At 45.7% G+C, this 22,349-nt stretch overlaps 2 protein-coding genes across 4 annotated transcripts in view; both read right to left on the reverse strand.

The window, feature by feature from the left end:
* Window positions 1–22,349, reverse strand: part of LARP4B (La ribonucleoprotein 4B) — a 400,705-nt gene that overhangs the window by 220,978 nt on the left and 157,378 nt on the right. The gene's annotated exons all lie outside the window — the stretch shown is intronic.
* IDI1 (isopentenyl-diphosphate delta isomerase 1) lies at window positions 964–9,668 on the reverse strand. 3 transcript variants are annotated; one of them, XM_066385708.1, is made up of 5 exons: window positions 9,328–9,668; window positions 8,101–8,273; window positions 6,983–7,075; window positions 4,872–5,002; window positions 964–2,408 (listed from the first exon to the last, which is right to left on the reverse strand). In XM_066385708.1, exons 1-5 carry the CDS (start codon window positions 9,447–9,449, stop codon window positions 2,091–2,093), a joined length of 837 nt encoding a protein of 278 aa, XP_066241805.1. In that variant the 5' UTR covers window positions 9,450–9,668; the 3' UTR covers window positions 964–2,090. The 3 variants fall into 3 exon arrangements, with proteins under 3 accessions (XP_066241805.1, XP_066241807.1, XP_066241808.1); XM_066385710.1 differs by lacking the exon at window positions 9,328–9,668 and adding an exon at window positions 9,118–9,254; XM_066385711.1 differs by lacking the exon at window positions 9,328–9,668 and adding an exon at window positions 9,035–9,139.

Here is a 22,349-nt window from a genome sequence, read left to right on the forward strand (position 1 = left end):
GTGGATCCCGGTTGGGTGCATGCGGAAGTCTGTCTGCCTCCCCGTTTCCAGCTTCAGAAAAATACAAAACAACAAGAAAAAAAACCCAAAAAAACTTGAGTCCAGTTTAGAGCTCAAAAAGTGCTCGTTTGTGGGATGAAGAGGTGTACCAGATTACGCAAACACACCCCATCTGTCAGAGGGGGTCCAGGGCACCCAAATGTGGGTATGGTCATCCACAAACTCACCGAGTTGGGCTCTTAATCCTGGGGAGGGCAGACCCATCTGAGAAATGAAACCGTCAAGCATCCCCCAGGAGGAAGATGGAAGGACAGCTTCCACCTGAGGATGACATGCTGGGATAGGACCCAACCGTCCTTTCACCGGTGCCTGACCCATCTCCTAGGTGTCAAGTAAGAGGGTAACGCACCCTCTTTGGACCCACAATATTTTCTTGCTATTTCTCTGGGTAATAAAGGTTTGGGGACAGAATGAACTTAAAGGCCATCTCTGGCCCTTTCAACAGCTGTTTTTAGTTTCAAATGACTTTATAATGAGTGATGCCCTGGCCAGGTAGCTCATTTGGAGCATTATCTCAGTATGCCAAGGTTGTGGATTTGATACAATGGGTGCATGAACAGGTAGAACAACAAACTAATTTTCTCTCTCTCTCTCTAAAAATCATTTTTTAAAAAATGTAAAGGGGTATTTTAGTAAGGTAATAGTGGAATATATAACACTTGCTGAGCACTTACAAAGTGCCAAGCTCTGGGCCTGCTGTCCAGTATGGCAGCCACTAGCCACTGTAGCTGAATAACTAGTTACATGTTGCTATCAGCCTAAAACTTCCTGGGAAAGAAAACATAAGAACTAGAAATGGAATGTACTTTGAAGCTGTATGGCATTTATGTTTAAGCTACCATAGATAGGTTAAGCTCTTATTGTATTAAAAATTTAACAAACTAGACAACAAAATTAAAAAGGTAAATTTTAAATTGATTTTACTTTTCAATAAAGTTAGTATTTGTGACAGTCTTCCCTGAAATTATGAATTAACTGTTCAGAGTTAACAAGAAATGGATTCTTCTATTGAATTTATAGAACATTTAGTTTTTAAGAAAAATTTTTATCTTTTTCATTATTATTACATAGCATTCAAGGACAGTAAAGCTGTCTTGAGATTTCAAATCTGAGAAATCTATGCAAGTGTTTTAAATAAAAGTGCATTAATCAAGGTACAGTTTAAATATTAATATTCACATACTCCATGCCCCAATTCCATTGAACACTAATATTAACCTGTTTGTTAATTCTCTCCTCCCCGCAACATGGCACGGCTTTGTAGAACAGTGGTTATCAACGGGAGCAACTCTGCCTTCCAGCACACAGTCGGCATCTCCGTAGTCACTGTGACTGTGATGGGGGGGGGGGGGGGGTACTGACGGCATATAATAGGTAGAACCCAGGGATGCTGCTAGACATCCTTTAATGCACAGGATGAACCCCCAAAACAAAGAATTAGCCAGCTGAAACACCAACAGAACCAGTGGCAAGAAAGCCTGTGGGAAGAGTATGATCCAATTTCCATTTAATAGCCTGTCTGTCCCCTCTAATTCTTTGATAGAAATCAGGACATACAGCATTTAATCACCTTGGATCTGCATAGTTTAATATCTTAATATGGAAAGTTCAGCTGTTTTAAAGTAGCTAAGTAAACAGTTTCTGTTGCACGTTTTTCTGTACGATAAAAATTTAGTGATATGCAAAGTAGCTGGCAAGTAAAGGGTTCTACAAGCACTCTGAAAATGCATATCACAACACTTTGAAAATGAAGAGCTTCACTTATTTGTTCAAATTTGTCAGGACCATGTGTTTAGATGGGTTAAATTCATTTGCTCTTTTTAAAAATAACCTCATAAATGTCCTTTACAAACAGCAGTGCATATATATGGGGTGTGTGATACAAGATTAAGAAGTCAGTTGTCTTTTCCATATAAATTCTGGTTGTAAAGTATTAATGTAGCCAATGTAGCCAAGGGAAGTTCTAATGGGGAACTAAATTTTTAAAGAATCATTTAAAGTTTACTAAGTAGAGAAATTTTTTAGTATATTCACATTCTGTGTATTTTCTCATGGTCAACAAACTGATTCAAATGATTTAAGTTATCCCACCACTTAAAGAGAAAAGTCTCTGCAATACTTTGAAACCATGGAGTTATCTTAATTTCACCACTGGCTGCCTTTTTCAGCAGTTCTTTCACTTCTTCCTTTGACACGTAGTAACAGCTTTTAATCTCATTGGGGTCTGGATTCAAAGTCACGTTCTTCCTCACAAACAAAATGTAATCTATTTCATGTTCTCCCCAGATGCTATCAGACTGAGCCTTGTAGTGAATTCGGGTCAGATAATTAATTTCTTCTGGAGGAACCTAGGAGCAAACAAAAACATCAACAACAAAACAAGTTGTCTAACCCACCACATTCAGTACTATCTTGAAGTAGAGTTTTAGTTTTAGTTTTTTTGTTTGTTTGTTTTTTTACAGAGACAGAGAGTCAGAGAGAAGGATAGATAGGGACAGATAGACAGGAACAGAGAGAGATGAGAAGCATCAATCATCAGTTTTTCGTTGCGACACCTTAGTTGATCATTGATTGCCTTCTCCTATGTGCCTTGACCGTGGGCCTTCAGCAGACCAAGTAACCCCTTGCTCAAGCCAGTGACCTTGGGTCCAAGCTGGTGAGCCTTGCTCAAACCCGATGAGCCTGCGCTCAAGCTGGTGACTTTCGGGTCTCGAACCTGGGTCTTCTGCATCCCAGTCCAACGCTCTATCCACTGCGCCACCGTCTGGTCAGGCAGTTTTAGTTAGGACTTTTAAAATATTAATTTCCTATTGGTAATATAAGAAAATATTACTACCTTGTTTCAAGTATCTACATTTTTTCCATAGGACCAAAAATATGTTGACTTACTGAAATAATTATATTTTTAAAAAAGCAGTCACTCAAACTGGAATTGACATTTTTCCTTCACATCTTAATTTTTTTAACCATTTTAACTAGTTGAGAGATACTTCATTTATTCAGATCTTATTTAAAGGGGACAATTTCAGAGTGTGGAAGATGATTTCAATTCACCCAGTGTGTGGTTCATATTTCTAATGATTTCCACAAGAAAATAAAAATTTTTTTAAGCAGACGACTTTTACTTTTTGTGACAGAGACAGAGAGAGGGACAGATAGAGACAGACAGACAGGGAGAGAGATGAGAAGCATCAATTCTTCGTTGCAGCACCTTAGTTGTTCATTGATTGCTTTTTCATATGTGCCTTGACAGGGAACTACAGCAGACCGAGTGACCCCTTGCTCAAGCCAGCGACCTTGGGCTCAAGCTGGTGAGCCTTGCTCAAACCAGATGAGCCTGCACTCAAGTCGGCAACCTCAGGGTTTCGAACCTGGGTCCTCCATGTTCCAGTCTGATGTTCCATCCACTGCGCCACCGCCTGGTCAGGCAATACATATTTAATGTTTATTTTATTTATTTTAGAGAGAAGGGAAGGGAGAGAGAGAGAGACAGGAACATCATCAATCTGTTCCTGTATGTGCCCTGACCAGGGATCGAACTGGCAACCTCTGTGCTTCAGGGTGACTTTTTTTTTTTCTGAAGTTGGAAACGGGGATGCAGTCAGACAGACTCCCGCATGCGCCCGACCGGGATCCACCCGGCATGCCCACCAGGGGGTGATGCTCTGCCCATCTGGGGCGTCGCTCTGCCGCAATCAGAGCCATTCTAGCGCCTGAGGCAGAGGCCAGAGAGCCATCCTTAGCGCCTGGGCAAACTTTGCTCCAATGGAGCCTTGGCTGCGGGAGGGGAAGAGAGAGACAGAGAGGAAGGAATGGGGGAGGGATGGAGAAGCAGATGGGCGCTTCTCCTGTGTGCCCTGGTCGGGAATCGAACCCAGGACTCCTGCACGCCAGGCCGACGCTCTACCACTGAGTCAACCGGCCAGGGCCCAGGGTGACTCTTTAACCAACTGAGCTATCTGGCCAGGGCTCTACAAGAAAATATTCATCCTTGATATGATCAATTATAGAAAGTCAACTTATACATTGGTTAACCAATCAATCTGTTTCAGTACTGAGCTAAATTCTGACAATATTAAGAAATCACAATTTAAATAATCTTTATTCAAGGTGCTTTTTGGGGCCAATAGTTCCAAGAGGTTACAAAGCAGAGAGTTCTATACGTGAACTCTTAGAATATTATTGTTTTGTTGTTGTTTTTTTGTCAGAGAGAGGGATAGATAGGGACAGACAGACAGGAAGGGAGAGAGATGAGAAACATCGATTCTTTGTTGCGGTTCCTTAGTTGTCCATTGATTGCTTTCTCATATGTGCCTTGATGGGGGGGGGGGGAGGGACTACAGCAGACTGGGGGGCCCCTTGCTCGAGCCAGTGACCTTGGGCTCAAGCTGGTGAGCCCTGCTCAAACCCGATGAGCCCACACTCAAGCAGCAACCTCGAGGTACGAATCTGGGTCCTTCGTGTCCCAGTCTGACGCTCTATCCACTATGCCACCGCCTGGTCAGGCGAAAGATGTTTTTTTTATGTTTTTTTTTTAATTATTTATTTGTTTATTCATTTTTAGAGAAGAGAGAGACAGAGAGGGAGAGAGAGGAGAGAGAGACAGAAAGAGAGAAGGGGGGAGGAGCTGGAAGCATCAACTCCCATATGTGCCTTGACCAGGCAAGCCCAGGGTTTTAAACCGGTGACCTCAGCATTTCCAAGTCGACGCTTTATCCACTGCGCCACAACAGGTCAGGCCGAAAGATGTTTTAATGTACATATGTTTAGATTTCATCTTGTATGGATGGCTATGCAATCAACCTGGTTACCTGTTCCATGGGAATTCCCAATTCAGCCTTTAAACGCCTCTGTGCTGCTCGCCTTACTCCAATCGCATCATTTTCTTCAAGTTCCCCTGGGTTACTTAAGGGATGACTACAACAAGTATTGGTGAAACAACCTGGAATATGTTAATAAAAATGCAGATTAACTTCTTCAAAGTAGGCCTAAAAAATCAAAAAATCCCAAAGTTTTAAAAAGAATAAAAAAATTAATGAAATGATTCTTGAGGATTAATTTCAAAATCCGATGGACTATTAGGCATCACTTTGTGAAACAGACATGTGTAGGCAAGTTCTATTTGGGGGGGAGTAGGAGAAAGAATGAGAAGCACCAACTGGTAGTTGCTTCAGTGTAGTTATTCATTGATTGCTTCTCATATGTGCCTTGATGGGGGTGGGAGGGTAGAGTGGGGGGGATGACTTCCCAGACAAGCCAGCAACTCCTTGCTCAAGCTGGCAACCAGGGAACCTCAGGGTTTAGAACCAGAGATATCAGGGTCCCAGGTCAATGCTGTAGTCACTGCACCACCACCAGACACACTGTAGATATATTTTTTATATATATATATATGTTTTTTATATATGTAAACACACACACACAAACAGAGAGTCAGGCCTGACCTGTGGTGGCGCAGTGGATAAAGCGTCGACCAGGAAATGCTGAGGTTGCCGGTTCGAAACCCTGGGCTTACCTGGTCAAGGCACATATGGGAGTTGATGCTTCCAGCTCCTCCCCCCCTTCTCTCTCTCTGTCTCTCCTCTCTCTCTGTCTCTCCCTCTCCTCTCTAAAATGAATAAAATAAATAAATAAATAAATAGAGAGTCAGAGAGAAGGATAGACAGGGACAGACAGGGAGAGAGATGAGAAGCATCAATCATCAGTTTTTTGTTGCTTTCTCATATGTGCCTTTGACCATGGGGCTACAGCAGACTGAGTAACCCCTTGCTCAAGCCAGCAACCTTGGGTCCAAGCTGGTGAGCTTTGCTCAAACCAGATGAGCCTGTGCTCAAGCTGGCAACCTTGGGGTCTCGAACCTGGGTTCTCTGCATCCCAGTCTGACACTCTATCCACTGTACCACCACCAAGTCAGGCTATATATATGTTATATATATGTTTATATATATGATTTTTAAGTGCGAGGAGGATAGAGAGACAGACTCCCACATGTGCCCTGACCAGGAACCACACAGCAATCTCCATCTGGGGATGATGCTCTCATCAACTGAGCTATCCCTCAGTGCCTGGGGCCAATTCTAAGACCAACACAACTATCCTTAGCACCCAGGGCCAATGCTCGAACCCATCAAGCCACTGGCCAGGAAAGGGAAGGGGAAGAAAAGCAGATGGTGGCTTCTTATGTGTACCATGACTGGGATCGAACCTTGGACATCCACACCCTGGGCCGATGCTCTATCCACTGAGCCAGCCAGCCAGGGACAATAAGTTCTTTGTTAATGCTACTTAACCAAAAAGATCAAGCTGTGTGTAAGATACAGAGTTATAAAATGTATGTATGCATATATACATACCTAGCAGTTTTAATCCTTTATAGCTATTTTATTACGTGGCACTCATAGCATAAGCTTCTTTTATGTAGAATATGAAATTATGTCATTCACAGGATTTCCTTTTTTTTAAAATATTTTTTATTTTATTTTATTTTTTAAATTTTTTACAGGGACAGAGAGTCAGAGAAAGGGATAGATAGGGACAGACAGACAGGAACGCAGAGAGATGTAGAAGCATCAATCATCAGTTTTTCATTGCGACACCTTAGTTGTTCATTGATTGCTTTCTCATATGTGCCTTGACCATGGGGCTACAGCAGACTGAGTAACCCCTTGCTTGAGCCAGCGACCTTGGGTCCAAGCTGGTGAGCTTTTTTTTTGCTCAAGCCAGATGAGCCCGCACTCAAGCCGGCGACATTGGGGTCTTGAACCTGGGTCCTCCGCATCCCAGTCTGACGCTCTATCCACTGTGCCACTGCCTGGTCAGGCGAGGATTTTCCTTTTTGACAATGGCTAACCAGAAAGTTCCAAGTGACAAAGACAAATTAAATATAGTTCCCAACAAAATAATGTACATTAGGCACACTAACCTGGGAAGGTAATTTTAGCATCTGATCTCTGTTGTAGCAGGAGCTTATCTTCAGTGTTAAATAGGAAAACACTAAAAGCTCGATGCAATAACCCTGAAAGCAAAATCAGTATTATTAATTTAGTTTTAAAATACCAGTTATGTGCCCGATTTATTACTTGGGATTTAGGATGTTAGAAACTTGCTGGCATTTCTGCTTTTTTTGTTGTTGTTGTCTTCTATTTAATGAGTCACTGCATGGCTACAATGGGGAAGAGCTCTGGGATACCAGCAAGAAAGTTGGCCACCAAGTGAAAGAAATGGTGATCTGTCAGCCAGTCTTTTACTGGTCAATGTCCCCTCCAGGGATATTTAGGTTGGTGAGACTCCTCCTGAGAAAGGTGGGAAGGCATGTGTTTCTTTTTATGACACTTGTCTTTCTCCATTCACTAGACGGAAAACATCATAAGCTTGAAATGTGCTGTTCTGCTAGGATTAATCTATTCCTTCTTTTACCAACCAAAATAATCCTGAAGAAGCTGAGTAAAAGACATAAAACAGCTTCTAAGTAGGGCAGGTAGCAAGGCAGGTTTTACCATTACACCACTCAACCAAGTGGAACCAAAGCTAAAACCTGATTAAAGACTGCATTTTTACCAACATACTTTTCTCAGCTACCCTAAAATGCCTAGGCAAGTCACTTTCACACAGAGTAATTTTTTTTTTTTTTTTGTATTTTTCTGAAGCTGGAAACGGGGAGAGACAGTCAGACAGACTCCTGCATGCGCCCGACCGGGATCCACCCGGCACGCCCACCAGGGGGCGAAACTTTGCCCACCAGGGGGTGATGCTCTGCCCCTCCGGGGCGTCACTCTCTCGTGACCAGAGCCACTCTAGCGCCTGGGGCAGAGGCCAAGGAGCCATCCCCAGCGCCCGGGCCATCTTTGCTCCAATGGAGCCTCGGCTGCAGGAGGGGAAGAGAGAGACAGAGAGGAAGGAGAGGGGGAGGGGTGGAGAAGCAGATGGGCGCTTCTCCTGTATGCCCTGGCCGGGAATCGAACCGGGACTTCCGCACGCCAGGCCGACGCTCTACCACTGAGCCAACCGGCCAGGGCCACACAGAGTAATTTAAAACAGTACCTTTCTCAATGTTTTCATTCAGATGACAATTCTTTTTGGTCTCAGCCCCAATTTCATTATCATTTTCATCAATAAGAATGCACATCTCTGCCAGGAGCTGAACCTGTTGTTTATCGAGATTGTCGGTGTTGATTTCAGGCATCATTACAGACTGTCTGATCTGTCCCAGAATCCTAAGAGGAACAAAAAGGAAAGGCCATTAGCTCACACTTCTCTAATTGTCATATAAATACAGAGACAAGTCAATTCTGAATTCATGAGCCAAGTAAGCAAGTAAGCCATTTGAAAGGTTAAGAACTGTGCTTGCCTTCCCACTGCTTACTCCTCATCATGCAACCCCACCCTGGCCTTCATTTCTCCTTCCAGGTGATTTGCTGGCCTTCTATCGCAACCATTCTCTTCACTGCCAGGCTGTCAATGTCCTCTAAATTCTTGCCCTGTAAGACCCGCTGCAGCACTTGACAGTCAGTCCTCTCCCTCTGTACACTTTTCTTCCTAGGAGTCTGACCCTCTGTACCAAGCCCCTGTATTATCTATGATAACCCATATTTATATATGTAATATATAAATGTGGGTTATAATGGTAACCACTACCACCCAAAATGAGTTGCCATTCCCTCCTATGTCACATTCCAATCTGTTAACAACCGTTTCAAGGACTAATTTATGTGCCCAACACTCACGAACCTTTTACCAATATATCAGCAGGATTAAACCCCACCATTCTCCAAAGGCAGCACCATAACTTGCGGTGACAGTGCCCCCCCCCCCGCCCGCCCACAGCGCAAACGCAGCCGCAGCCGCAGCCTGCGTGTGAACTGTCCCAAGGAAACGACACAGACGGACAGTAACACGAAAACTTCACTCCGTGTTCACAAATCACAGGATATTTTCTTCTCTTCCCCGCCCGCGCGAGCAGCTAAAACTGAAGTACCATTCTTGTCTCGCAGGGCGTGACAGGAGTGGGGCCGGCTGTGGTCCACAGGCTGAGGCTGTTGCCTCCCTGCCAAAGCTTACCGAACGCAGCTCCGCGCTGAGACCCCGGGCGTCCCGTGAGCTTGCCTCTCGTCTGTCCCCTCGGTCCCCACCCCTCGTCTTTACCCCATGGGGACCTGCCCGCGTCTCTCCCCCTGAGGACCCTCCGGGAGTTCCCCAACTCTTCCCGTCCCCCGCCCCCACCCCGGGACCCGCCCGCGGGATCTGGGAGCCCCTCGGAACGCCACGCACCTGAAGCGCCGAACTCCGGTGGGGAGCCGGCCCGCGGCGCACGCCTCCCGTGTGCCCTGCCCCGCAGTCCAGGCCCACGCCGCGCGCCCAATCGCCCGCGCTCGAGCCAGAGCGCTCCACATGTCCGAAGGCCAATCGCGCGCCGGCCCACTCCTTACGTCACGGTCGCGCGATGGCGCCACGCCCGGCTCGTGCAGGATCTCCACACGGGAATCAGCGTTGCCTCTACGTCAAGGCGCGGGGGCTTGTACTCTTTTCTTGGGTCCCTCCGCTGAGGAGCCACCTGACTGAGGGCTGCTTTAGAGGTTTGCGTGCTGGCGGATGTCCCTGGGCGCTGGCGCTAAACTAGCAGACACGCCTGCGCACTGGGTCCTGCTCGCTAAGTGGGAAGTGTGTTGCTCCCTGAAGTTGGCTCCGCCTCGCCCCTTTGGGTGGTGTGGAGACGAAGTTAGATAGAAGTCGCTGTCGTTCTACCATATTGGGGACCCCATGCACCGAGTTTGATTGTTATCCTTGAAGCGCGTATCTCCAATGGGAAATTTCTTCAAGTTCTATGGCAGCTCCGTTGCCAGGGACAGTTCAGCAGGGCTGCGAGAGGAACAGGGAAAGAGCCTTTTGCATTTGGATAGAACTGAGCAGGTGGCAGTCGCAAGGACTGGTGCCTGATCTTTAATATGTGACTCGAATGTTGGATGTGTCAGTAGGCCCATGTCAGTGTCCGCAGGCGTTTCACTAATATATGTAACTGGGCCCAATATGGTATACAGCTCAGCACTGAGTGGACTAGCAGATAAAGCACGTGGTTGCTTCAGGTGCGCAAACCCAGTAGTGGGCGGTGCCACGCCCGACTGGGGTTTGGCAAATTCCCAGATCCATCTGGCAATGAGGTATTGGTTCCTTAGTGTTATTGGCAGGGCTTTCGTACTATTCTTTACATACTTTAAACTAAGGTATGCTGCCAAAAGTTGTTTCTCCATAGGGATATACTTCTGTTCAGCTCTCTTCCATAACTGGGATCAGAAATGTTAAAGGCACCTTCTTCCCATCCTGTTTTTGCCATAAGCCCTCTGGATAGACTAAACCGTTTAACTCACAAGGATTGGTTACATTCGCTATCCACAATCCCTGTGTTTGTTTTATGGCCACCTTGGCACTGGTAAAGGCATTTCAGTGCTCTTCTTGTCTCCAACTCCAAATTGCTCCTTTTTTTTATTTTTAACCAATCTATACAAGGGGCACAGCAGCTTCACTAGATGAAGAATTAAAGACCTCCAATATCTAAGCATTCCCAAAAAATGTTTGCAGTTGTTTCACTGACTCTGGCATAGATAATTTTAAATTTTATCCAGTGCAGCAGCTGGAATGACTTTTGTCTTACCAGACCAGACCACTCCCAAGAATTTGAGAGGACTCAGACCCTTGCATATGGTTGTAGTTTACAGTCTATCCCCATCCTTCCATGTTCTCCAGAGACTCTCCAAAGCCTTAAGTAAAATAGCAAGGTCATTACCAGTTAGCATAATGTCATCAATATAATGATGTAACGCTACCCCTTCTCCACCTTTTCACACAGATATATCTTTTGCTACTAAACCATGATAGATGGTAGGGCTATGCAGATAGCCTTGTGGTAATACCCAAAATGTTCTGTTCTCCATTCCAGCTAAAGACAAATTGGTCTTGACTTTGAGGGTCTATTTAGGAATACTGAAGAAGGCATTAACAAGATCTGTGTTTCCAGAGATTCACTGATTTCATTTGGCATGGATTAGGATAATTACTTTATTAAGCTCCTGTTAGTCCACCATCATTCTTATGATCCATCTGGTTTACAGACTGGTCTGGGGGTGGGTTAGTGGGGGTGGGGAGAGAGATTATGTGCACTTTGTACAGCTCTTTATCTGTATCAGTGATCTCTGCATGTTCCCCAGGCAAGCCAGACTGTCTCATGAATATTACCTGCCTTAGGGTGGAGAGCTTCACAGATGTCCATTTCACCTTTCCCCTGAGCATGGATTTCTTTTTTTCCCCCTTCTTTTTTCAATGAGAGAAGGGGAGATAGACTCTCACATGTGCCCCAATGAGATACACCCAGCAACACTGTCTGGGCTGATACTTTGCCCATCTGGGGCCATGCTCGCAGCCTAGCTAGTTTTAGTGTCTGAGGTGGAGGCTCCACAGAGCTATCCTCAGCACCTGGGGCTAATGTGCTCGAACCAATCAACCCATGACTATGGGAGGAGAAGAGAGAGAGAGAGAGAGAAGGGAAGGGCAGGGGGAAGGAGGGGAAGAAGCAGATTGTCATTTCTCCTGTATGCCCTGACTGGGAACTGAACCCAGGACATGCTAGGCCGACTCTCTACCACTGAACCAACCAGCCAGATCCACTGAGCATGGACTTGATTGTTCATATTCTCAAGTGGAACTCTCCTATTGTTGTGGATATTTACCTAATTGAGCTAAGATGGCAATGCCCAATATATATTCAGGTCAGGGCAAAATGAACATCTGATAGGACCTCTGGGGCAACCATCCAATTTGCATGCAGAGCAAGACTTACTTTGCCTTTATAGAACTAACCCCATAGCCATCTATAGCAGAAACAGCACTTAAACTTATGGATATTACCATGGATCACAGTGCATTCTGCCCAGTATCTACTAGAGCCAAGACCCATTTTTATTCTGTGGAGCCCAATGGGTGGTTAGTTGTATGTGGAGTCTTTGGCCCTGCACCATCCTTACCAAGGGACATCAGCCATTTCCCTAGTTCAGCTGCTCAGTTTCCTCCCTTAAAGGGGGAGTGCTTCGTTGCCTCCTGGTTCCCATCTGTGTGAGATCCCTACTTAGGTGGCAGCTTTTGAAACTGCTGTTAAGCTTTAGTTTCTGCCACAGTTGTACTAAAACAGCATTTGGCTGTTTGTCGATTTTCTTTAATAGCATGCCTGCTTCATTAAGTCAAACCACAGTTGTTGGTGGACCTGATTGGGCACTTCTTGCCAGTCTTCACTCTTCTTGCTTGTTGGCCGAATATTGACCCATCTTCTGGCTCTCTCAGTTTCTCTTAAATCTGCGATTGCCTAGGCCACCTGATTCACCAGCTGTCTAATCATACGATTCAGACTGCAGAATAATGTCTTTCATGCTACAAGTAAAGAATTCATTTTCAGGCCCTTGGAAATCCTGTGCATAGATAGCATTTCTTTACTTTTTTTTTTTTTTTTTTTTTTTTTCATTTTTCTGAAGCTGGAAACAGGGAGAGACAGTCAGACACAGACTCCCGCATGCGCCCGACCGGGATCCACCCGGCACGCCCACCATGGGGCGACGCTCTGCCCACCAGGGGGCGATGCTCTGCCCATCCTGGGCGTCGCCATGTTGCGACCAGAGCCACTCTAGCGCCTGAGGCAGAGGCCACAGAGCCATCCCCAGCGCCTAGGCCATCTTTGCTCCAATGGAGCCTTGGCTGCGGGAGGGGAAGAGAGAGACAGAGAGGAAAGTGCGGCGGAGGGGTGGAGAAGCAAATGGGCGCTTCTCCTGTGTGCCCTGGCCGGGAATCGAACCCGGGTCCTCCGCACGCTAGGCCGACGCTCTACTGCTGAGCCAACCGGCCAGGGCCTAGATAGCATTTCTTATTCCTAACTGATCAATCCCTGCAGCTTTTCTATGGTCTGCCATTGGGGTAAGGAGAAGAGTAGATCACCTACCTTCGGCCAAGCTCCCTGGCATGCCCCCTGTATCTATGCCAGCAAGGAAACCACCCATTCTTCATTCACAGCTTCACAGAAATGCTGTCTCAGAGTTGGTGGTGTGGTTATTGTGGCTAATTTAGACATTTCCTCCCCTGTCAGGAGGACACCTTCAGCACCTAAATCCCACAAACACAGCACCTAGACTACTACAGACTGCTCTTTCTGCCTATATCTGTTTCCTAACTCTCCTAACTCAGCTGAGTGAGCTGGCAGATCCTCTGGGTTCATCCCCTGCAGGCGTGACTGTTTTGCTTAATCTTTGTTACTACTGGTTGTGCTTGTGAGTCTGGTACTTCTATCATGTCCCCTTCTTCCTCCTCCATCAAGACGATGAATCCTCTGTGGGGTCCCAAGTCGTAGGATACCAATTTGCCTTGACTATGACCTCCTGGACTCCGTGGTATGGAACCTGTTTTCCTGTCAGTTTCGCTGCCCTGCCGGCTAAGGATTCTACCTTCTCTTCAATTTTGTGCAAACATTATGAGAGCCTTTTAGTAGTAGCTGCCTGTGCTAGGTGGACTTCCCTTTATAACTGGAGGACCTTCTCCAAATAATGGTTCCTAGTGGCCGGTGCTTATGCCGCTGACCACAGGAACCTCAAAGTGCACAAGAGGGACCAAGCCACAGTGGCTGCTGTAGCTGTAAATATTATTATTTTTTTTGGTATTTTTCTGAAGCTGGAAACGGGGAGAGACAGTCAGACAGACTCCCGCATGCACCCGACCCGGATCCACCCGGCACGCCCACCAGGGGCGAGCTCTGCCCACCAGGGGGCGATGCTCTGCCCCTCCGGGGCGTCGCTCTGCGGCGACCAGAGCCACTCTAGCGCCTGGGGCAGAGGCCAAGGAGCCATCCCCAGCGCCCGGGCCATCTTTGCTCCAATGGAGCCTTGGCTGCGGGAGGGGAAGAGAGAGACAGAGAGGAAGGAGGGGGTGGGGGTGGAGAAGCAAATGGGCGCTTCTCCTATGTGCCCTGGCTGGGAATCGAACCCGGGTCCCCCGCACGCCAGGCCGACGCTCTACCGCTGAGCCAACCGGCCAGGGCCTGTAAATATTTCTTTTCCCTATCTATTCTCAGCCTCTCCTATAGCTCCACGACTCAGCAGTTATTCTCAGGGCATCCTTGTACTCACGCACCTGTTCTTAAGTTTGCAAAGCTTGCACCAGCTGGCCCAAAGCATGTATACTTAGCCAACCCAACCTGGGATTTCCCCCAGTGGAGTCTATCTTTCCTTTATATCATCCCTGGCTTTTGTGGAAATCCTGGTTACAGTGACAATTGTTGGAGGAAAGCCACAAAAGCCTAAATTCAGGATCAATTCCAAAGAACTGACACATAGTCTTTTTCAAGTTCATGAGAGCTTTAAAAGGAGAAACCTATGCATACAGGCAAAGCAGCTGCTCCCAGTAGTGGCAGGCTGGGAAAAATCCACACCTCTCCCAGAACAGGGTCCCTCTTTATAGGGGGTTAACAGTAAAACCATCTGGCCACCCAAAAGAACAAAGTGTTACTAAGTTAAGAGTTAAAAAATAACATCAGGCAGTTATTACTCTATACATTCATTAACCTCCCTGGGGTATGACATTTGTCTTTGTGTTGGCAGCACTGGAAGTTTCTGTGCAGTCGGCCAATTGTGACATTGCAGAATCACAGAGTTCAACACCCACAGAAAGTGAAGCTCTTCCCAGATTCCTTTGCTGCTGGAGTCATATTACATCTCCACAGTGAGTTCCCTTACACCTTGTATGGACACATACGAACTCTTAAAGAACAAAATTCAACCAAGTAAATTTGAAGATTTAAATGGTTTTCTTTTTTCTTTTTTTTCTAGAGAAAGAGACAGAGAGCCAGGAAGGGAGAAAGATGATGAGAAACATCAACTCATAGTTACATCACTTTAATTGTTCATTGATTGCTTCTCATATGTGCCTTGACTGAAGGGCTCCAGCTGAACTAGTGACCCCAGCAACCTTGGGCTTAATCTCAGTAAAACATTGGGCTTTTCTCAGTAAAACATTCTCATAAGATTTCTCTACTTTCCAAGGTTATCCCTTAAGATAAGGAGAGGAATGTTATGGGATCCATAGAAGCAATAGCAATTAATGCTTTCTGATATTACGTTGTTACTAAACTATCTTGCAAGTGCACTCCATGTATCTTTAAGTAAAAGTTACACTTGATGTTATGCCAATTTCTCAGTAAACAAGCTTTTTGAAGTCTTGTGAATAAAATTAGGACACAGCGTGAACTCAGGGCCATTTGCCTGAGCGAGCGGTGGTCCTTTGCTAGTCCTTGATGATTTCGTCTGCTGATCTCTCGCTCTGTGCCCCCGACTCACAACAACAACCAGGAAATCCTATACTGGTTGATTAAAATTGTGTTTCTGGGATAGGTTGAAATTGCAATTAAATCAGATATGAAATCTAGGTTTGTTTATCATGGACTGTTACTTGACTAATGCCATTTTGGGCCAGTGATGTGTTTTCTTTTTCTTTTTAAAAATTTCTCATTGAATTTATTGGAGTGACATTGCTTAATAAAATTATATAGATTTCAGGTATATAATTCTATATCATCTGTATACTGCATTGTGTGTTTACCACCTAACATCAAATCTTCTGTCCATATATATAACCCCTTTTACTATCTCCCCAGTTAGGTACTCATTTATTTCAGGTTTATGTCTAAATAAACCCTTTGTTCATTGATCTGCTTTATTACTTCTGTATTACTTCCTTTGTTCATAATTGTTCTTGGTAACTTAGACATTTATTGTCTCTAAATGAATTTTAGAATGGGCCCGTGGAATCCTCCTGGCTTATTTGCTTCTTTGCCCAAACTGGACTGGCACCCTCCCCGCTCCTCCTGAATCATCTGGTGTTTTTAATTTTTTATTTTTAGTAAGAGAGGGAGAGAGACATATAGAGAGAGGCACATAAAGAGAGAGAAACATCAAGTTGTTCCATATTCATTCTATCATTGGTTAACTCTTCTAGTGCCCTAACCGGGGATTGAACCTGTAACCTCAGCATGTCAGGAAAACCCTCTAACCAACTGAGTTACCTGGCTTGGGCCTCCTCTGTTGGTTTTTAATTGGTCTGGGTGTGGATTTTTAATATATCTTTGCACATGTAGAATTTATTCAAGGATGATTTTATTTATTGATTTTAGAGAGAGGGGAGAGAGAGAAAGAGTGTGGGTGGAGCGACAAGCATCAACTCGTAGTAGGTGCTTCTCGTATGTGCCTTGACCAGGCAAGCTTGATGTTTCAAACTGGCGACCTCAGCATTCCAGGTTGACACTTGATCACTGCACCACCACAGGTCAGGCTACTCTTAGTTTCTCATTTCTGTGCTTGTTTGCCACTCAGCAAGGGGTTTTACATAAACATTCCCCACAATATCTTCTCAGGAGAGGCCCCCATTCATCCCAGAAGGAGTGGTGGCACGCAGGAAGAGGATGGAGGTTGTGGAGCCTCAGAGGAAGAGGGTAGGTCACTGTCAGCCTCACTGGGTTTACCTTTGAGTTCGGGCAGAAAGGCTTTGTGACGAGGGCTGGAGACTTAGAGCATGAACAGCCGACAGTACTGGTGTCCTCACCAGTACGCTCTGTGAGAACATGTCATGGAACCTGACCAAGGTCCCTGTCCTCATGTACGTGGCCCTCCAGGTGGTCACAACAGCTCTCCTTCTGGGAGTAGAAGCTGAGCGCCAGGTGTGGAGAGGCTTTGTTCTTTGGTCGGAGAGGAAGTTATTTCACAGGAACATGAAGCGGGCTCAGTGTTTCTGCACATGAAGGGTCAAATAGAGCTGATGATATCGTTTTTTTATTGCAGGAACGAGATATTGAACTGGAACTGGGAGATGATTATACTTTGGATCTTCAGAGTAAGGGCCTGCATGTAACAGTTACTTTTAAATGCCAGTTACGTGTTAAGTGTTTCAGAAAAGTGTGAAAAGGCTTTAATGAGCACAAGTCTTACAGCATTTTATTAATTTAATTTCTTTTTTCCCCCTTTTTTTTCCTTTTTGTATTTTTCTGAAGTGAGAAGCGGAGAGGCAGAGAGACAGACTCCCACATGGCCTGACCGGGATCCACCTGGCATGTCCACTGGGGGACGATGCTCTCTCTGCCCCTCTGGGGCGTTGCTCTGTTGTGAACAGAGCCATCCTCAGCACTCAGGCCAACTTTGATCCAATGGAGCCTTGGCTACGGGATAGGAAGAGAGAGAGAGAAAGAAAGGAGAGGGGGGAGGGGGGAGAAGCAGATGGGCGCTTCTCCTGTGTGCCCTGACTGGGAATCGAACCTGGGACATCCATATGCCTGGCCAATGCTCTACCACTGAGCCAACCGGCCAGGGCCAATTTAATTTCTTAAAGATCAAAGGTTGCATGCTGGCAGGGCGCTGAGATTTTCTCCTTTCTGGGAATTGTCAATCACCTCAGATTGAGGGATTATTTTTGTAGCTTTCATAGCAGATAAATATTAAGCCAGCCTGACAGGGTCAGTGATCTGTTACTCATTCATGACAGTTTACTTTTCATATATTTTATCAGTTTTATTTTTGTTTCATTCTGTGGTAACTTCATCCTGAGGTACTGTTAGGTATTGTGAAATATTTGGGGGTGAATCATTCATAAGCAGGTGGGTTTTGCTTACGTAGTGTCAAATACCAATGCCCTGTGTTTTACAGAGTGGCATGATGTGTGTAAGTTATAAGTTATTTTGGGCATGTGGTAGTTGTTACTCAAAACGACTGTAAACATAACTATTTTTTTAACTTTAGAGTGCTGGGACATAATAAATTCATCTGAAAAGTATGATAAGATACCCGAGATCTGGGAAGGCCATAATGTAGCTGATTACATCGACCCTGACATCTTGCAGGTTTGTGTCACTTGTTACATTCCATGGTGTTTATTTCTTTTCAACATGACCCCGAGAAGATAGAAGCACAACTTTCAGCTGGCCTCAGTGCTCAGGTCTGTGACTCAAGCACCGCTCTTGGCGCTCTTGCATCTGTCGCTGTCGTTCCCTCTGCACCCAGGAGCCTCGCTGCCCCCAGTCACCGACAGCCCTCTGCTGCCGCCTGTCCCAGAGCTCCCCTCCCTGCCCGTCGGCAGTGCTGCTCATTCTCCTCCTGCAGAGGCCTTTCCCTTCTCAGGCTCTGCTCTCCCGCCCTCTGCCCTTCTCAGCGGCGGCCTGCCTTTATGGAGAACGTGGAGCCCTGGGTGTGAGTGCTGCTCTGGCTGTTCTCACACAGTGCTGGTCAGCAGTGCCTGTGGGTGCAGCGCCTCAGGCCTGCTTTCTTGTTTTGTGCACTTTGCTCCATCACCAGTGTCTGCTTTGTATTCCAGTCCCCTCCCTGTTGCTTTTCCTTAGCATACGAGAGTCTGCAGGTCTTTCTCATCTGTAAAAATAAAACTCCTGTGTCCTCCTTCAGTTGCTATTCTGTCTCAGTCAAGCTTTTTGTGTGTTATAGGTACTTTTCATTTTCTCATATTAGATAATCAGGGGGCTTAGGGGAGTCTCCCCCATTGGCCAAGGTGGCTGCGGGAGGAGTTCTAACATCCTCCTATGAAAAGCTAGAAACATGAATGGATAGGGCCCAATTGTGCCAAAAGCTAGAAAGATAATTGGGTAGGAAAAAAAATGCCCTCCCCTCCTCTCCCCATCCCTATAAGAACTGCCAGACTTGAGCAGGAAAGGAAGATGGTCTTTGAGCTGTGAGTCCACTATTCTATCAGGTCACAGCACCTGAATAAACCTCTTTCCTTTTGCACCAGCACTTGTCTCACAATTTTGACGTTTGTTGCAGCAGAGAGACGGACCTGTGTTTGCATTTTCAGTTACAGTTTAGAAAAATTTAGTCTCAGCTGACCTGTGGTGGCGCAGTGGATAAAGCTTAAACCTGGAACGCTGAGGTCGCCGATTCAAAACCTGGGTTTGCCTGGTCAAGGCACCTATGGGAGTTGATGCTTCCTGCTCCTCCCTTCTTCTCTCTCTCTTTTCTCTAAAATGAATAAATAAAATCTTAAAAAAAATTAGTCTCTTAATTTTATTTAGATCCTTTGGATTGCTTGCAGTTTAAAAATTTATTTGCTGTGCCTCAAAAAATGTATGTTGATGGGTAAAAAATACACAACAAAAACAGAAGGATTGGCATCAGTGAAAAATACAAATGGAAAATGTTAGAACAAAACAAATTCATGTCATCCTTTCTTTAAAGTTTTATTACTTAAACTTTGATTTTAGTGAGTAAAGCCTTTACATGGTGCTTTAATCAGCTTCAGTTTAGTTCTCAAATAACCCTGAGGTGCCACTGAGTCTCTGAACATGACAGGAACTTGGCTGCAAATTATTTGAAGCTGTTTTTCTGGAAGCCTTACAATTAGAAGGTGTTTCAGATACCTGTTAAAATTCTAATTTTTTGTTTGTTTGGTAAGTTATACCAGAACATATATACCTTTGTAAAGGAACCATTTCATATTCTGGATTATTTTCTCAAAATGGCTTCCCATAGCCTGACCAGGCGGTGATGCAGTGGATAGAGTGTCAGACTGGGATGCGGAGGACCCAGGTTTGAGACCCCGAGGTCTTCAGCTTGAGCGTGGGCTCATCTGGCTTGAGCAAAAAGCTCACCAGCTTGGACCGAAGGTCACTGGCTCAAGCAAGGGGTCACTCAGTCTGCTGAAGGCCCACGGTCAAAGCACATATGAGAAAGCAATCAATGAATAACTAAGGTGTCACAACGAAAAACTGATGATTGATGCTTCTCATCTCTCTCCGTTCCTGTCTATCTGTCCCTATCTATCCCTCTCTCTGATTCTCTCTCTCTGTCCCTGTAAAACAAACAAACAAACAAACAAAACCCCCAAAAAGAACCCAAAAAACAAAATGGCTTCCCAGAAGTGAATAAAGAAAACAAAGGGTTACATTTGGTGAAGTTTCTATCCCAAAGGGCTCAGAGGATTTGTATTTTCATCAGCAAGAGTGAGAGGGCTCTGGGCACGTGGAGTCTTAGTTAATGTGCACGTGCAGCTTCTGACTTCTGGGGCTTAGGAAGTGCTGGGCTTACTCCTGCCTGCCGTTTGAGGGAGCTGGGTTATCTTTAGTTCCAGACAGGTGGGGAGGGTGACCCTCGCACCCACTGAGAGCAGGAGCAGAGCTGACAACAGGGTGGGGCCTACAGAAGAACCTGTTAGTGGCCACCTGCTTGTTGTCCTTGCTGACCCTCAGGGCTGAGCTTTCTGAAGGCCATCACGGTGTTCAGCTATATTACTGTTGTGAAAACAGGTGTGTAAGTCTTGCTCACTTGCATTTTGCATGATGAGTGCAAAGCTACAGCTATTTTCCCTCAGGACACTGTTGGCAGATCACTGGCTGGCCACCATGAGGTAGATCGTTTGCCCACCATTGTGAGGGGCCATTTTCCTGAACGCTTGCCTGCTGTCAAGGAGAGGTTTTCCCTGCCTGTTTGCTTGCCTGCTGTTGTGAGAATCCATTAAACAGGAATGGCCCAACAGTTTCCGGTTCTGCAGTTCCTCTTTGTGAGGACCCTGCTGTGTGCTAGAGCCTGGAGCCTCTGCTCAGTAGCTCTGCCAAAGGACATGACCCAGTCATGGGAGCACGTTCACAATTGTTCCCACAGTTATACAACCTGCTGACTTATCTATAGTTTACTTCAGCAGAAGGAGGGGCGCATGCCCGAATCCTCCTGCACTGTATAAAACTGACCTTAGAAAATAAAGTGTGCAACAGCTTCTGTAATCCTTTCTCCCCCATGTTGACTCCTCATGCATTCTTTTCCCTTGGTACCACCTCACCTCCCAAGGGGCCCTAGGACCCTGACTCTTCTGTCTGCCTGAATCCAATGTGAACCTGCCTGGCCTCAACCACCGGCATTACAATCTCCCAAAATGGAGGAATAAAGAAGAGAGAATTCTATGTCTGAAATTCAAATTGTGATAAGCTAATGATTGAGGTTAAGGGAAAACATAGCTGAGAGGGCAGCCCTAAGTAATTTATTTATTTTTAGCCAGAGAGAGGAAAAAGAGAGAGACAGGCAGGAAGGGAGAGAGATGAGAAGCATCAACTCATAGTTGCAGTGCCTTAGTTGTTCATTGATTGCTTTCTTATACGGGCCTTGATTGGGGGGGGGGCTTCAGTTGAGCAAGTGACCCCTTGCTTTAAGCCAGTGACCTTGGGCTTCAATACAGCGACCATGGCGTCATGTTTATGATCCCATGCTTGGGTCAGCAACCCCATGCTCAAGCTGGTAAGCCTGTGCTCAAGCTGGCAATCTTGAGGTTTCGAACCTGGTTCCCCAGCATCCCAGGCTGACGCTCTACCCACTGAACCACCACTTGGTCATAGCCTAGGTAAATTTTTTAAAAAGGAGTAAAATTAACTTTGTAACAGAGAGCAGCTGTGTTAAGTGAAACAACATTTGACCAATAATTAATGTGAAATTAACTATTGTTCAGTAGCTAACATGTTTTATGTTTTCTTCTCCTTTGTAGATGGTGATGAAAGCCAAGACTATGATGAAGAGTGCTCAGAAGAGATGAATCGCTTGGGGAAGAAAGGAAAGGTAGACAGACATGTGTTTTATGTGAAACTTAAGTAGTTAGTCTCTGGGAAGAGGAAAGCTGGTAAGGACAGGAGAACCCTGGCCAGTTGGCTCAGTGGTAGAGCATCGGCCTGGCATGCAGGAGTCTCGGGTTCGATTCCCGGCCAGGGCACACAGGAGAAGTGCCCATCTGCTTCTCCACCCCTCCCCCTCTCCTTCCTCTCTGTCTCTCTCTTCCCCTCCCACAGCCAAGGCTCCATTGGAGCAAGGTTGGCCTGGGCACTGAGGATGGCTCCATGGCCTCTGCCTCAGGTGCTAGAATGGTTCTGGTTGCAACAGAGTGACGCCCCAGATGGGCAGAGCATCGCCCCCTGGTGGGCGTGCCGGGTGGATCCTGGTTGGGCGCATGTGGGAGTCTGTCAGACAGCCTCCCCATTTCCAACTTCAGAAAAATACCAAAAAAAAAAAAAAAAAAAAAAAAAAAGGACAGGAGATAGAGTCCTCAGCTGAAAGAGTTTGACTAGACTGTGTTTGTTTCCTGACTTGATATGGTATGATATCAGAAATTTGGAGCCATGATCTGCAAGCTGGAAATAACAGAAAAAATACTAAAACACCTGTTAGTTCCTCAAAACTATGGTTAACGATACAGGTGTAAGAAATTTTTATTGCTGTATAACATTACAGATATTTTGAGGA

This window comes from Saccopteryx leptura, chromosome 5 (genome assembly GCF_036850995.1).
Source record: "Saccopteryx leptura isolate mSacLep1 chromosome 5, mSacLep1_pri_phased_curated, whole genome shotgun sequence".
NCBI lineage: Eukaryota > Metazoa > Chordata > Mammalia > Chiroptera > Emballonuridae > Saccopteryx > Saccopteryx leptura.

Excerpts from the sequence above, each read along its gene's own strand:
- IDI1 (XM_066385708.1), bottom strand. The coding sequence starts at position 9,449 with ATGTGGAGCGCTCTGGCTCGAGCGCGGGCGATTGGGCGCGCGGCGTGG. Across the intron at positions 7,076-8,100 it reads GAATGAAAACATTGAGAAAG|GGTTATTGCATCGAGCTTTT; the intron begins GTACTGTTTTAA and ends TTTTGCTTTCAG. Across the intron at positions 5,003-6,982 it reads TGCTAAAATTACCTTCCCAG|GTTGTTTCACCAATACTTGT; the intron begins GTTAGTGTGCCT and ends AACATATTCCAG.